Source organism: Poecilia reticulata, linkage group LG10 (assembly GCF_000633615.1).
Source record: "Poecilia reticulata strain Guanapo linkage group LG10, Guppy_female_1.0+MT, whole genome shotgun sequence".
In the NCBI taxonomy this organism is placed as follows: Eukaryota; Metazoa; Chordata; class Actinopteri; order Cyprinodontiformes; family Poeciliidae; genus Poecilia; species Poecilia reticulata.
Window position 1 is genome coordinate 28,169,136 of NC_024340.1, and position 16,182 is coordinate 28,185,317.

The 16,182-nt window shown below is 40.3% G+C and overlaps 1 protein-coding gene across 2 annotated transcripts in view; it reads left to right on the forward strand.

Moving 5' to 3' along the window:
* The first annotated feature begins 266 nt into the window (after nucleotides 1–266).
* Nucleotides 267–16,182, forward strand: part of ankrd50 (ankyrin repeat domain 50) — a 38,265-nt gene continuing 22,349 nt past the window's right edge. Inside the window, exons 1-2 of one of the 2 annotated variants that reach the window (XM_008421148.2) lie at nucleotides 267–496; nucleotides 2,148–3,222. In XM_008421148.2, the coding sequence (XP_008419370.1) occupies nucleotides 2,714–3,222 (509 nt within the window). In that variant the 5' untranslated portion in view covers nucleotides 267–496; nucleotides 2,148–2,713. The remainder of the gene's footprint in view (nucleotides 497–2,147; nucleotides 3,223–16,182) is intronic. The other variant, XM_008421149.2, reaches the window with a different exon arrangement.

The following is a 16,182-nucleotide window of genomic DNA, read 5'->3' on the forward strand; positions in this document are numbered from 1 at the left end:
ATAGATAGATAGATAGATAGATAGATAGATAGATAGATAGATAGATAGATAGATAGATAGATAGATAGATAGATAGATAGATAGATAGATAGATACTGTACTCCAGTTTGCTAATGCTTTTCAAGTTATCCAGTTATTTTTCCTATTTTTAGCCCTGCATAAACTCCACTACCGGTGAAGGAAGATAAGACTTCAAATCCCATGGGTCTTTGCGGGAGAGTGTTGGCGTGTGCGCGCACCGAATTTATGTGGAGTGGTCGGAGGCGGAGAATCAGTCAGCTCGCTGTGGAGCTGTGTTGGGCAGCAGGAGGAGCCGACCGCCGACAGAAAAGACCGATTCAAAGAAAGAACCCGAGAGATACCCTGATGCTGAACACCAGCGACGGGAAGAAAAGGGTAATTGTTTATTTCAACGTTTGGCTTGAACGCGGAATTGCAGGAATTCTACGGAGGAAGCTACACACCCCAAAAATAGAGAGAGGATACTGTGAGAGAGGTGAGAGGAAACCCGTTTGTGGTTCGTTACAGACGGTAAACAGCCGAAAAATAGCGAAACGCTCCACAATTGGTTCAGTTGGAGTTGAAGGAACAGTCACTGTTGAATGCATTGACAAGCTAAGCTACATTTAACATTTATATGTTTCCCTAAATGCATTCAGTTGTTATCAAATCTATTCTTGGGTTTTTAAAAGCCCCTATAGGTAAAAAAAAATCTCTCTTTAAAAAACAGGGTGAGGTTTCTCTGGCCATACAAAAGACTTCTGCAGCCTTCTCAGTTACTGGTCTGAATTTGTGCCGCTTTGCTAAAATAAATGGTATACAAAGCTTGTTTCTCGTTAAAAAAGCTGACCCGTGAAATGCTGAGCATTTATTGAGGGATGTATTGTTTGAAGGAGGCTTTCAGCGCCCCACAGAAGCAGAAAGGTGGAAATGTATGAGAGTCGAGTTATCTGGCAACCTTACAAAGTAACCTGCAAGGCTGTGTGTGTGTGTGTGTGTGTGTGTGTGTGCGTGTGTGTGTGTTCATGCTCCTGCAGCGTACAGCTAAACGGATACTAGACTGAAATATATAAACTTCTGATCCACTGTTACTGAGTATTGCATAAAAAAAACATTTTAATGCTGAAGTGCCCTCCACTTTCACTCTGTACGTGCAGGAAAATGGGGACTTTTCCCCCACTCTCACAGTTCAGGACGGATGTGGACTGTTTGGGATTTAAAGCCACATAGGAAGGAAGACAGGATCAGTGGATAGACTGGAGAAACTGGACAAAAAAGAAAAACCTTGCCAAGAATTTAGTTGCAAGGCAGGCAGGCAGTGATGTGGGTTGTGTAGGATGAAAGCACAGAAAAACCAGCTTGCCTACCTTATGTGGCTGTAAGAGGAGCCCACGTTTATATGCAGGCTGGAAATAATCTGCTGTAGTTTTCATGTTTTTAAAGGGATAATTATCCTATTTGTGTTTTTCTATGTAATGTCTGAGTAATAAAATGAAGTAAAAGAACCTTGGAATAAACAGCTTAATGATTGTATCCACAAAAAATAGTATATTAGGATTATAATTATATTATCTGCTTTGTAGACCAAAAAAGGTTTCGTTTCTTAGTGCCTGCTGACAGCAGTTTTACTGTTGTGCTCTGGGTAGCGTATAATAAGCAAATCAGAGCAGGTTAGTTGAGCCTAAACAGACATGGCACGTGTAGTTTGTCAGATGTAGTTTCCAAAAAGCATTAACCTTAATAGAAATGATGGATGACACCTTTATCTTGTTTACATCTTGTAAAAAAAAAAGGACTAATTGAGACCAATACACCTGTCCAGACTTTGGTAGGAAAAGAGAGACATAAGATAAACAAACAATGATGCAAAAGGAAATTATAGTTACTGTGTTGATTTATTTTGCAATTTATTGCTTATTGTGGCAGAATTAGTCATCATTCTATGCTCCACGCAGCTGCAAGAACTAATTAGTTTCTTTGGCATCTCGTTATAAATGGCTTTAAAACATAGAAACTTTATGACAACATTTTTAGCTATTTTAGAACTGTAACTGTAAAAAGCATTGGTATACCTTGATACTTGAGTTTTAGATGCAGCAAGGTTGCACTTTGGGTTTAATCTGGATACTCTTTCTTCTTTTTTCCAGGGATTCAACATGTTATTGGAGAGAGTGACTTTGCACTGACAGCCTCATCCATGTTAATGTAATGGAAACGCGCTTCTGGTCAGCAGCGTCTGAAATGCATCAGTGGAAATATATGAGGAACCCCCATGGCTAATCATATCAAGTGGTGCTGGCTTGGCTTTGCCTCTCAAGAGCCGGGTGCCCTGCCCTTCCTGGCCCAGCGCCATGCTAAGACAACACGTGGACAATAACAAGGAGCGCTCAGTTCAACCGGTGGGAAAGCTGTGGAAAAAGTTGGTGGAAAATCTACAGTTTGAGTCCCAATGTCAGTCTTGCTATTTTTTATTTTTTTTATTTTGACCTAGATTCTCTGTACACACAGTAGCTATCTGAAGAAAAGCTCCTTTATTCTCTTCCACTTCCACTCCAAGTTGCACCAACATCGGAATTGTAGGGGAACATTTACAGCTGAGAAAATGGATGTTCAGATTTACAGCCAGCTTCTGTTGAAATTAAAAATGCATGGGGGAAAATAAAGGGACCCATATGAGCAGGAGGAAGAGGCGGAACAGCAGCATCAGTTCAAAATGGCCCAAACCAGTTTGCTGCAGGGAAAACGCTTTTACTGCCGAGAGTGGGTCTTCCACAAGATCCAGCACTGCCTGCAGGAGAAAACCAACAACCTGAGCGGAGTGAGCAGCACTCCCAGCAAGCAGCCTCTGGCTGTGCCGCCCGGAGGGGGCGTGCCCGTCCCCGGCGGTATCACGACCGGATCGGCCAAGTCCGGTAGCTCCTGGGGGGTGTTACTGGTGGGAGGACCTGGGAGTGGGAAGACTGCTCTGTGCACGGAGCTGCTGTGGCCCACATCAGCCCAGGGAACGTACCGCAGTCTGCACAAGCAGAGCCTGGCTTTCCACTTCTGCCGGGCAGACGACTCGGACACGCTGTGTGTCGGTGGATTCATCCGGGGTCTGGTGGCCCAGATATGCCGAGGCGGGCTGGTGCCGGGTTACGAGGAGAAGGTCCGCGACCCGGCTGTGCAGAGCACTCTGCAGCCTGGGGAGTGTGAGAGGAACCCCGCAGAAGCTTTTAAGAAGTAAGAACATGAATATTCACATAAAAGCATCACTTTTCTGCTGGAGCTTTTAGGGCTGCAACTAATGATTATTTTAGTTATTGATTAATCAGATAAAAAAAGGCACATTCTGCAGATTTTTGCAGTTATAAATATTTTTTACCTAAAATGTAATCGCAGCGTTCCTTTAGTGAACACTTGATTATTTGTAGCAAAGGACGTATCTGCAGCGAAAAAATACTTCTGGCATCAACGTGTGAAAAGCTCAAACCTTTCTGCATGACTTGGCATCAGTACAGTATAAGGCTGACTTCGCTATTATTTTTTGGGTTACTCAATTTATAATTGAATACAAAAGGTGATTAAAAAGTCTTTTTTTTCTTTTTACAGGATTTGTATCTTGAAGCTAAAACTATTTTACTTGAGGAATTTTGGGAAGAACATATTTGCAGACAAAATGCAAATTTTATTCCTAAATGCAATTTGTATACATTTTGGGATATTTGTGACTTAATTGCTGTTCTATGATGTTCTTTTAGCATTTGGCTTTTGTGAGTCTGATCCAGTTAATGATTGATTAGTTACTAAATTAGTTGATGATTACTTCAATAATTGATTCAACACACTTAATCCTTCTAGCCCTAGTAGCTTTACATCTCATATATGCCATTGTTTTATATTGTTGCATCATAAAAATTGGATGCCTAATATTGATATTTATATTTGGTGTTCAAAGTAGAAAGGTAACAGTGAGTAACTCACCCTCAAATAATATCTTCTGTATACATTTATGTAAGAAACTCATTTTTGTCCTTTGAGGTAAAAATAGTTTGTTTGCTTGAAATTTAAAATCCAAACTCGGCACCTCCCCCTCCGCTTCCTATCCTCCACCTTCTGACCCCGATATCCCCTCCTCCTCCTCCTTTTTTTTTTTTTTTTCTCACACACACACACACACACACACACACACACACACACACACACACAACCAGAGGCTCCGCCTCACAAGCCTCCTCTCTTATTTGCTGTGATGGTTTTGTTGGTTTTCCCCCCGGTGTGGCATGCTGGGTGGGACTGTCCCCGCTCGACTTTCTGATTCAACAAAGGTCAGATGTTCTTAAGTCACGGCCAAGCTCAGGTGGCCAGAGCTTTGAACTGTGACTGATTCCCAGACCTGAGGAGTGACTGTTGTATAAGGATGAAGTGCAGATGTTAAGCTGAAGTACAGTAGGTTTTGTGGGCTTGCAGCACCCTGCCTGGGCATGTAACGCGATCAAGATGGACTGTTATTGCAAACGGAGGCTTTAAAGGCGAGCTGCACGTGAGAGTGAGTGATGGCGGTGGACTTGGATGACTTGTCTGCACAGCGTGGGTCAGGCTGTCTGTAACGCAGGCTGGAATGCACTGCAGAACACACACTCATGCTTTTGTGGCCATCTGGTGACACTTACAGCACCGTCTCAACATCACACACACAAAGCAGAGGAGTGGGTGAGGTAAATCATTTTTTAATGCTCTATAACCACTTTCCATATCAACTTAGTCTTCCTAAGGAAGCCAGCGCTCTTCTTGTCATCTGCTCGTAATCATACGGCTGGTGCTGATGACTCTGACTTGAGGTTGACCTTTCTTCCAATAAAAGGCAGGTTTTTATTACGAAACAAACCAGGACTCTGCTCTCTGTTTCGCTGGAAGTCGGGACAGGCACGCTTGGTCAGCCCCACCTCGTGAAACAAATATTCTCCCTGCAGTCGACACCTCAGGCCCAGAATCTTATTATCGCTCCTCCTTTTGTTTGTCGGCCGGCCAAAGGGACTCTTGGTTGAGCGCCTTATCTTCATTTAAAGCGTAAAAGATTCCCCAGCACTGCTGAACACAAATAATCTGAATGGCCTGCTTTCTGCTCCAGATGCTATCTGCTTTCAAGAAGCCAAGAATGATGTCTGGCACAGAAACGTTAGGAAATAAAAGCAGGGCAGAACATGGAAAAGCATAAAACTTTACTGTTAGCTCAGGATTATGACTGTTAATTTACTTGAGGAATAAAAATTCAGAGGGGTGCATACCTTGTTTCCATTTAACTGATGCAGGTTTTCACATTTTTAAGGAAAAGTCAGAGGTTTTATTTAGTAGAAGTATTTGGAGGCCTTTTTTTTATCTTTTATTTTTGCTGCGAGAGCTTTTGGCCCGCCTTCTCTAAACCCCTTTTCCAGCTGTGATTTTTAAACATTGCCTAGTGAGTGAGTGCAAGAGGCCCTGCCAAATTCTTTAGCCTAGTCAAAGGCAAACAAGTCACATTGTTGGTAGTAATCCTCACTCTTATGTTAATACAATAAAACCGCTTTGACATGAGTTAATGTCCACCTGTGCAATTTGATTTTGGCTTCTAATAGTTTTGCAGCAACAGCTTTCTAGATTTTGGGATTTAAACAAAATTTCAAAACCCTTGAGTGTTTTTTGGCAACTCAGACTCTTTTTTTTTTTTTTTTTTTTTAAATATGCTTTAACATTATTTTTGCCAGTTCCTTAATGCTTAAGAGCTTCCCTTATATGTGTTCTTCTATGTTTTTTTTTTTTTTTTCTCAAATATGCTTTAACATTGTTTTTGCCAGTTCCTTAATGCTTAAGAGCTTCCCTTATACATTTTCTTCTATGTTTTGTTTTTGCTCTTTTATGTAAATAAGGACAATAGTGTTGGGAGTTGAAGAAAATGTATTTTCGTCTTGACAAAAATGCTACCAAACAAACCAAGATAACCACATCCGATTATATTGAAACCCAGCGACTGGTTTGATAATTTTATTGTACTAGACTAACTACAAAATCACAAAATCTGACCATTCGTTCTAGTTTTTGGTCTAGTTTCTAATGCAAATATCTTGGTACACTTGAAATGAGACAAAACAATGTTTATAAGTAACTTTTCAGCAAGATACAGGAGCTTGTTTTAGGTCAATAATATTGATGAAAAAGTCCTAGTTCCATGACCAAATTATTTCATTTATGACATGAGAAAAATGTAAATGTTATAAGTGAAATAATCTGTCAATGGAGCTAGTATTTTTTCATCAATATTAAGGACTCATATGTGCTGAAAAGTTTCTTGTACATTTTCTTTTTCTTTCTCTCTTATTTCAATTACACTAAGACTTTTGCATGAGAAACTTTATCACTGAAAAAAGTGATTTTAACTAAATATTATTATACATGCTTCTCTCTATTGTCACCAGTCACCTCCAAGCCGTGTACCACTGCCTCCACCAAAACGATTGTTCAGTGCAAGAGTTTAAATGAGTTTTCTTGAACGTCATTCAAACTTGCGCTTCTCCCTCCTTCTCTTTAAAAGTTGTGATTTTTTTTTTAAAGTAGCAGCGTAATCTTGCTTTCATAGAATTAGAAATAGAAATAAACTTTATTGTGCCTCAGGAAGGAAATTTAAGTGTATCATATCACACTGGTTCCATCTCTCGGAAACAATTATTATTATTATTTAAGAAAAGCTTCTCTTTCTGAATGGTTCCACAGTAAACTGTTTGGTAGTATTCATACAATTCCCACTTTGCCACATCTTATTGCAAAATAGATGTTTTAAAAGAATCCTGATTTACTTTGCAAATCCGAGTTAACATTTTCAGAAAAGAATTAAGCTTGAAAATACAATAGTTATGATCTTAGAAACTAAATATCCTTTGTAGCCTTGAAATATTAACATCAACAGATTTTTTTTTTTGCTTTCAAGGCCCTTTTTGAATTCACACATCTTTAGAAGTAATGTGATGCATTAGCAGGTCAAATGCCTGCTGGCAGCTGCCACAGAGATAAAAGGCAGTTTCACCTTTCAGTGTGCTTTTCTTCTGATCTGAATCAGCCAGTGCTGGCTGTCTTGTTCAGACAATAAACTTGATATTTCTGTTTCATTTACATTTCAGATTGGTCGACTTCACTGCCATCAGTGATACCTAAAACCATTGTCTGTCTGGCTGCAGACATCAAGGGTTTAACTGCCCGATTTGTCTGTCTTGCTCACATCCGCATCAGTCTCTACTAAGTCTACTTCTGTTTTATCAAACATTTGTCGGTTTGGAAGCGTCTGAGTTTTAAAGAACTGATCAGATAGGCAGGTCAGATAGCAATACAGCATTTTTCCCCTTTCAGGTTGAGGATAGGTGGAATTAATCCATTCAAGTTACCACATTTTTTTATTTCTTTATTTTTTTTGGTGATGGAGCGAACTGCTTTCAAATGTTGGCGTGTCTTTATGTAGATCTGTTGTCATCAGAATGTAAAGTAATGTGATTTGCAGCTGTGTAGGTTTTTATTTGCCTGTAAAGGGCACAGGCCTCCGAAGTGATGAATGATCTTGGCTTAAAGCTGTGAAAGAGTTGGAACATTCTCAACTAGTGTTTTATTCTCAGGACATACGTGGAAAGAATTGATTTTACAGTTGTTGGAGTTTTTTAATGCAGCTCTTCTATAAGTTTTTGCTCATTCAAAGCAACTTTTGATACACCAAATAGGTTGACATTTCTGTTCAAATCGGGCTTCATGTCTGTTTTAGCATTTTGAGTCGATGCCATCTTATTAGGGTTAAAATGACTCCTTTGCTTTCATGTGGTCCAGTGCTGTGGAAAATGTGCAGGAGATTAGGGCTGCGTTTCAGAAACAAAAGGGGGAAAAAAAAACTCCCTGTGTGAAGCATCAGCTCTGTTTGGGCAGATGAGGAGAAACGGCAGTCCTGGTGCGGCTGCAGCGATGACTCGGCAATCGTCTCTCCACACCACAAGCAGCGTGTGTGGAGCATTTCTGCCTACGTGTTCGGGTGGGCACTCATAATTCATTCATGTAATGGTTGTCCAACTTTTAAACAAGACCACAGCAAGAGGAGCTGTGAGTTTATTCATGAAAGCAAAGAATGGCTGCGGTCAAAGGCAATCGTGAAAACTGACCATCATTTGCCGAAGTAAGAGCCACTGTTGTGATCTTTTCAATGGTATGCAACCTCAAACTACTCGTGTTTACGTTAAAAGTAAACTAAAGACAGAATTTTTTGAAGAAGTAGACATGTTTGTTTTAGGATTTGTTATTGTGGGAGCTTTAAAATCTAAATCTGATCCTCCTGGCTCCTCAGTGACGTGGGTGTCCTTTTTTTAAAATCCTGTATGATTGATGGAGAACTGGCAACATAAGCCAATCACATCCCACAACAGTCATCACTTTTTGAATCCAAGTACTGCTAGATCCATGTTGGTGAATATTCAGAGACTTGAAAAAGTGTTCACATGTTGCTGTGACAAACGTCAGTGTGTTTCACTGGGATTTTATACAACAGACCAACACATTTTTTTAAATTATAAGATAAGTGATGGATTAATTTGTAAGTTGTTTAAATTCAATGCAACCAGCTTCCTCTACCCAGCTGGTGGTTGCTCAGTAGAGTTCACCTGTCAGAATAAATGTAGCTTTTCCTGGAGGTGTTCAGAAGTTTGTAGGAGACAATCAGTAAACAAACAGAAGACCAAGGAGCAACTCTGACAGGAAACATGAAGCTGGTGTTCCTGGAGGAAATGCAGAGACCGCTGCCTCAGGTCGGGGAACTGCTAACAGGATGACTAGGAGTTGAAGTTTTCTGATCTTTAAAAAGCCTGACCTACCTCCTCTGATTGTAGCTGATACAGACGTTTTTATCTTTTTGTCTGAAAAGTCGTAAAAGCAACAGGGGGGTGACGTGGCGCACATGTAGTGCCGCTTGTGGTGAAAAGCTCATCCTGCGTGTCACCCTAAGCACACTATACTCGCTGTGAAGCACGGTACCATCGGGTTTTCTGCTACACATGCAGGATGGCTGGTCAGAGCTGATGGGAAGATTGGTGAAGCTACAGATCGGTCAGTGCTGAAAGAAAAACTGTTTGACGCTGCAAAAGGCTTAAAACTGGGGCAGAGGTGAGCCTGGACAATACACACGTGCAAAAACAGGAGAAAGAATTTTTATTGAAGTGGCGAAGGAGAAATGCACACTACTAAGGGGGAAAATTATTTTTCCAGCAGTGTTGATTGACTAGTTTTCACATTTTAAGCTATTCTTTGTGCCAGAAAACCCATTTTTGCTGCCCTGTTACTGAAAAGCTAGCAACTAGCGGGAGAGTGGTTTGCAGAATCTAGTCCAGCTCTGTACTGGACAGCTTGCATCCAGACTAATGCACGTTTATGTTTGAGCAGAACAGGAGCGAAGTGTTGGAAAGGACAGGATGAAATTTCAGATTCCTTTAACGGTATTGGATAGCTATCCAGGAATGCTCACCTCGTCTGGCTCTGGAAAAGCTTGGGGGTGGTGATGGAAATATTTGGTTGCGAGAAGGTATGCGTGCTGCTTTTAGAGTGTTTACACCCTGGTAAATTATTAATTGGAAACATTACAAAGAGGACAAGTAAGATATTTAGTATATCACCACATTTGAATGATTTTTCCATGAATTTTTCCATGAGACTAGTCCCATTACAGACTTTTGAATCTCAGATAACTTGAAGGTTATCTGATATAATGTCTCGGCATGTATTTGCACAGTTAAATGTGCAAAGTTGAATGTTTACTAATCAATCAATCAAATTTTATTTGTATAGCACATTTCAGCAGCAAGGCATTTCAAAGCGCTTTACATCATTAAAAACAAAAACACAGCTTATTCACAGTAACATTGAATAAACAATAATAAAAAAAGTTTTATTCTAGCTCTTTCTTGGACCAGGTCATCTGCTTGACATCATTTATTTTCAGTTGACTAGAGGCTTTACTTTGCTTAGGGATGGCGCTCAGAATCGACAGTGGACATTGATTGAGGCCAAATTGATTTGTTGCACTGTCTCAGCCATTCAAAGAAGAGCAAAAATGAGCATTTTTTTTTTTTTAAAGTGCTTTTTGGACCATTTGGCTGTAATTAGGAGTGTTTGCTGATGTTTTATTTCATCATGACAAGTCATTTTCTGGGTAATTCTTGATTGCTGTAGCACATAAGTCCATTTTTTTTTCTTTTAAGCTATTTAATACTGATGTTACATTTATCTTTAGAAAACGATGTCGAATTTATCTTAGTGTGGAGTAATACTTTAAGACGGCTTTAACAATGTTAGAGCAGAAAATCAATCAAATGAGGAGCCACTTTGTTTTTCAAGGGGTGGCAATTAAAAGCAACAATAAGTCACTTAAGTGTCTCAAGAGGAAATGCATTCCTCTCATTTTTGGAAGATGCCACATTGTATTTTATGTAAAATGCTTCATTCTGCCACCCGAGTCTGAATATGTTCATAGTTCAGCTTCACTCAGTCAAATATGATGTTTTTTGCAATAGATGGAGAAAAACAGCTGCAAAATCAGACATAACCTTGTGAGTTTTCTTGTCTTCGAGCCCAACGTGGATTAATGACTCGGTACCACAGCTACTGCTGAGAGGTTGCATGACTCCTGCATGTCTCGCCAATGTAAAAATTGGTAGATGTTAGGAGGAATGCATTTGGACACACCTGAACCGCTGATGTAGGAATTTTAGTTTTGTTAATTACAGTTTATCAGAAGCTATTATTGACATTTGTGTTGCGTTCGAGGCTGACCGAGTTTGGGTCACATCTCTTTTAAATGCTCCCGTAGTTTCCCAGTTTGTTAGGTCTCCATGCTGCTGCTTCCAGACTGCTATAACTTGTAAAAGATTTTTACTTTTTCTCCATACCTGCATTCTGTCCGACTGAAGAGATCACGTTCGGATGAAGCACCAACTGCAGAGTGTGATCAGATCTGAGTCAAAAACAGGAGCACATCTGTTTAGGTGCCTAAAGCCATGAACGTAAGTGCAATGATCCTGAAGCCTGGACAAAGTTATAATCATAAAGGTATTAGAAATCATATACGCCCTTAAATAAAGAAAATGGTCAAAATATAAGCATAGATCAGAGGCAGGTTTCCCACATGTGAAGGCACCACTACTCGGTGTCGGCATAGGCGGACTACATTGATGAGTCAATACAATCTGTCTTGAATAGGAAAAAAAAGTGTTTTCTTGGACTTGTAGGTTTAATCCATGTCTAGGAATCTGTCATTATCCTTTGGATTTCCTCAATTGGGGTTTAAAAGCTTAGAGTTTGGAGGTTATAAAAACTAATCTTTTTTTCAAGAAGATTACATTTTCACAGCTTTAGCTGTAAGACTACTTTAACAATGACTCCTGTCGGATTTGAAGGGTTAACATGATATATTTTGACTCGTAGGATCCCAAACATTAACCGAAACTGATGTTTTTACTTTGACATTGTGCAGCTAAAGAAAAATGCTGCCTTTCTTTATGGTGATGTACAAATCCATCCATTTTCTTACACCCTTGTCCCTCAGTGGGGTCGGGAGGGTTGCTGGTGCCTCTCCAGCTAACGTTCCGGGCGAGAGGTGGGGTCACCCTGGACAGGTCGCCAGTCTGTCACAGGGCAACACAGAGACACACAGGACAAACAACCATGCACACACACACTCAAACCTAGGGAGAATTTGGAGAGGCCAATTAACCTGACAGTCATGTTTTTGGACTGTGGGAGGAAACCGGAGTACCCGGAGAAAATCCACCATGCACAGGGAGAACATGCAAACTCCATGCGGAAAGAATCGAACCCAGAACCTTCTTGCTGCAAGGCAACAGCTCTACCAACTGCGCCACTGTGCAGCCCACACACACAAACAACAAATCAATGATCTTTTGCACAAATCTCTATAGTTAAATCACTGCTTAGTCAAAAATTTGTAGATTTAGTGATTAAAACAAAAATGTACTTTATTTTCACCGTCTTTTCATAGCTCAATATTTAAGGATCTTTTGTGGATGTAAATATTGTGTAAATTGATAGAGACTCATGTGCTTCACTTCAGAATGTTGATTTCCAGGTAAGTTCAGAGGAATTTCAATGTTTATTTTTAATATGTTAAACATAATGAAAACATTTGAAACATTTCTTCACCCGGCTTTGTTAAGCAAATCTCTGCAATTGCAGTTTTAGGGTGTGTTCACACCGACCGTCTAGTCCACTTTATTTGAACACCAGTTCATTTGCCAAAACGTTTGGTTCATTTGGGAAGTGTGAATGTGTAATTGGATCAAAAATGAGAACTCTGGTCTGATTACAAGCACAGGTCTTTGTTCAATTAAAGTGAAATGCATTCATATAAAATGTATGACTGTCAAGCAGATTGGAGATGGCTCCAAAAGCAGAAAGCGAACTATAGCGTGGGGCATTCTGAGTAATCAAATGCAACAGTCTAGCTCCAACAGGAGAAATGGCTTGTAAACTCTTGCCAAAGACAAAAGGGAAAACCTAAAACTGCTAAAATCTGATGCCTCTCCATTTTATTTACATTTTGTGAAGAATGAAGTTGCCCTCAGTGTGTTCAGAGGTTTTTGAGTCATTTTCTTTAGTGGTTCTTAGTGTAGCGCCACCACAGACGAGGGTGGGAAAGAACAGGTTGCTCAGGGGTTTTGTTAGTTTGACAAAGTACAGTGTGAAAGTGAACCGCAACAGCTGAAAATGTAACATATGTTTCAATTTTGTTTCCCAATTGAACCAGACCATCAGGCATGAATACACCTCTAGTGTATCTGAAGTATTAAATTACTTATGCTAGGTTGAAATTTACAGTTAAGATTGTTTATGATGCACAAACTGATGCAATGTCAATCCCTAAGATTTTTCAAACCTAGTTCTGCTCATTTCACCACTTTGGACAAAAACAACAAATCAATGGTTTTTAGAGAACTTCAGAACTTTGCAAAACTTCATCAAACCTGATAAAACTTTGACACAGATGAAAGCAGACTGACACGGGCGCTAGTATGCAAGTAAGCAAAGTGTCTACACCTGGATGTTCAAAACATTTGTTCTCAGGATGAGTCTCTCGCTGCTCTCCTTCTCAGAGGAATCATTGCAATACTGACCTGCATAATGTCAGACCTGAGGAAGAAGAACGATCTGCCTGATGGTAGCTTGGTTGGATTTGGGTGAGTCAGGACATGACTCAGCTGTGGCTCCGTTCTGTGGCGCTGAGCATTCCCCTGACTGTGGAAAGGCACTCAGCAGAACCTCTCCAAATTGGCTCGATGTTGAATGAATTGGTGATTATTTTAATGAAACAAGAGGAACGCTTCGTCCGTTTGATTTCGTTGCCTGGAGCTTCACATATGACCATTTTTCCACGGTTAAAAGTTATATTGAGAGCATATTTTGACTCCAGTGCCGCTTTCTGTGAGCATGTGGGTCTTGGGGTGTGCTTTGTGACTTTGCCAGTCCTATAAAACGAAGAGCGTGAATGTGCGAGGCTCTGAATCGCTGCCCAGTGCAGCTCTGTCAGCCAAGACGTCTTTACTAAACATCACACTGAAAGCTTCACTTTGTACATTATGATTGCAGCGACGGCGACTGCAGCCTTCAACACAACATGACAGATGGGGATCGCGTTTGATTCATACAAGACCTCCCTTCCCCCGATTTCTCCACGTTAAATTGCTTTTGGAATCAATTTGGGCTTTTGTTTAGAACCAGAATAAGTAGTGCATAGGTCCATGGCAATGGTTTTTAGTTTTCCAGGTGTGCAGCATATTTCTTTAACGAATGGAATCGGCTTATTTTTTCCCTCCAGCTCCCATACCCTGCTGAGTTCTTCTTTGTCTGGAATCCCTCCCTTTTGACTCTTTGACAGCCTGAAAGTAGCTGGATTGTGAGGGAAGAATGCTGCTTTGTTTTGCCCACTTGCTGTCACTGTGGATTTGATTGTCTCGGTAGGCAACGTGGCCTCATACACAACCATTCACACACTCTCTCACAAGTCACCCCTGCGGATGGACATTCCCTTTGGCAGGACTCCCAGATGGCGCTGCAGGTTCTGTGTGGGCTGTGACAATGAGACTGAGTGATTGACTGCACAGCTAAAAAGGCTGAGCAGCACTGAGGTGCAGCGTGACGGTTAAAAGGCATTAACAGTGCTTTTCATTCCAGCTGATGGTTTACATTGCTTAGATAAAGATTGCAGCTCAAGGTTTAAATTTTAAAACTGATCATTTCTTACTGCTAAAATGTGGAATAACTTTGGAAGCCAAAAATCAGAGCAGTGATTTATTGAGCTTAAATATTTGTAGCATAGAAGGTTAGCATGATGGATTGGTTCAGGATGCTGAACTGATATGACCGTTGCCAGACTAAATAAATTGGGCTTTCTGTTTAAGATTATTACATTTTTGAAAAAACCTGGATTTTTTTATTTTTTACTAACAAGCTTGAAGCCATTTGAGATCCTAATTGTCTAGATGTCTCTATTTGCAAGGATTATTAGTCTCTTTGCGGATACCGACAGACCTGAATGCTATGCTAGCATGTCCTTGTGAAATAAACTGATAATTATCCCTACATCCTATTTGTGAACTTTATCACATACTAAACACATAGTATGCAATCATACATTGGATAGTTTCGTAAACATTTTCTATAAATCTGTTGTGAAGAGTGCAATCTTTTCTTCCATCATTTGTAGGGACGGCAGCACCAGTCGGTGACTTAAAATGCCTAAAGAAGCTAATAAAGACAACTGTTTCTGTTCAGGATTCTTTATTAAATTAACCTAAGCATCCACTTTATAAAACCGTATACAACAGTAGTGTCTTCAGTCAGAGGCTTCATCGCATACACTGTAATACAGGCTGCTACAGGAGCTCCTGGCATCACCATCTACAAGAACTCTTTAAGGATTTTTGTAGGCCTGACAACATTGGATTTCTCTTTGGGATTGAAGTGCTTTTGCATCGAATTGAATCACTGAGCAGGAGAAGTAAACTGTTGTTGCAATTTGCTCTGAAGGCCTTTTATTTTTTTGAAAAGATCTTACTTTGGAGCCAAACGTTTAGTGACGGTCTGTTGGGCCGGCAAGATAAGTCTCGATATATCACCGTTTGAGCATTTAATGTCAAACCTCACAAGCGGCGTCTGTTCCATTAGAAGAGAGTGGTGGTTAAAGAGAGTGTCCCATCATCAGCAAGGTGACAGATTTTTATCTCTCTGACACCCACTTGTGAAGAGCCTCAAACGCCCCCCAGCTGCGTCTAATCCCCAGTCAAGTTCTTACAACCATAAATTCATTTGTTCATCCTCTTAAACGTCTGATTAACCCAGCGGCACATTCAAATGTCACTTAAAGGAAATCCTCTGATCCTTCATCACAGCCAGTCGAGCTGGAAGTAATTTTCTGATTGTTGGAAAACGACACCTTCCCAAAGGAGATCTTGTGGAGTCGCAGTGGCTCAGAGGTCTGTGCCAACACGAACATGGCTGCACAGAAAAAAATCAAATGAAGCAGAATTTATTGGTTGCTTCACTGAGCATTTATGTGTGAACTTGCCTGTTGGCGCTGAAAACTGCAGATTACATGTCTGGTTTGCACTTTTCTGCTGATAACGGCATAATGCAGCGTTTAGCTGTGCTCAGATTTGTATTGATGTGGAGATGATACAGAATGTTTTACATCATGTTTGCTTTATCGCAGGATTTCACATGGCGGCTGCAGATATTTTGGCGTCGGTATTAATGTTGTAGGGAACATTGTTAAACTTTGATGCATAAAACTGTTTTCATGTTGTGTAGTTTTCAATCAAAGCCCATAAAATCCCAAAGATTCTGATTTTTTTTTTTTCTTTCAAGCTCAGATTATTGACAGTTTGGGTTGGACAGAGATGCATTTACTTTTATGCTTTTTTTCCCTTTTCATCCATATGGACTATGATGTGGTTTGCTTTGGGAAAATCATTTGTCTGTTGTGAGTGACATTTTAGTGCTATGCAGCTCCACGAATACTCGCACCCCCAGAGCTGTTTCCACAAAAATCTATCTTTTCTGAGATTTTAAATTATTAGCCTCCACATAGTGTTTTAACACTGTAACCATAGGGAAGAAGGTGCTCTGGTCAGAGAGACT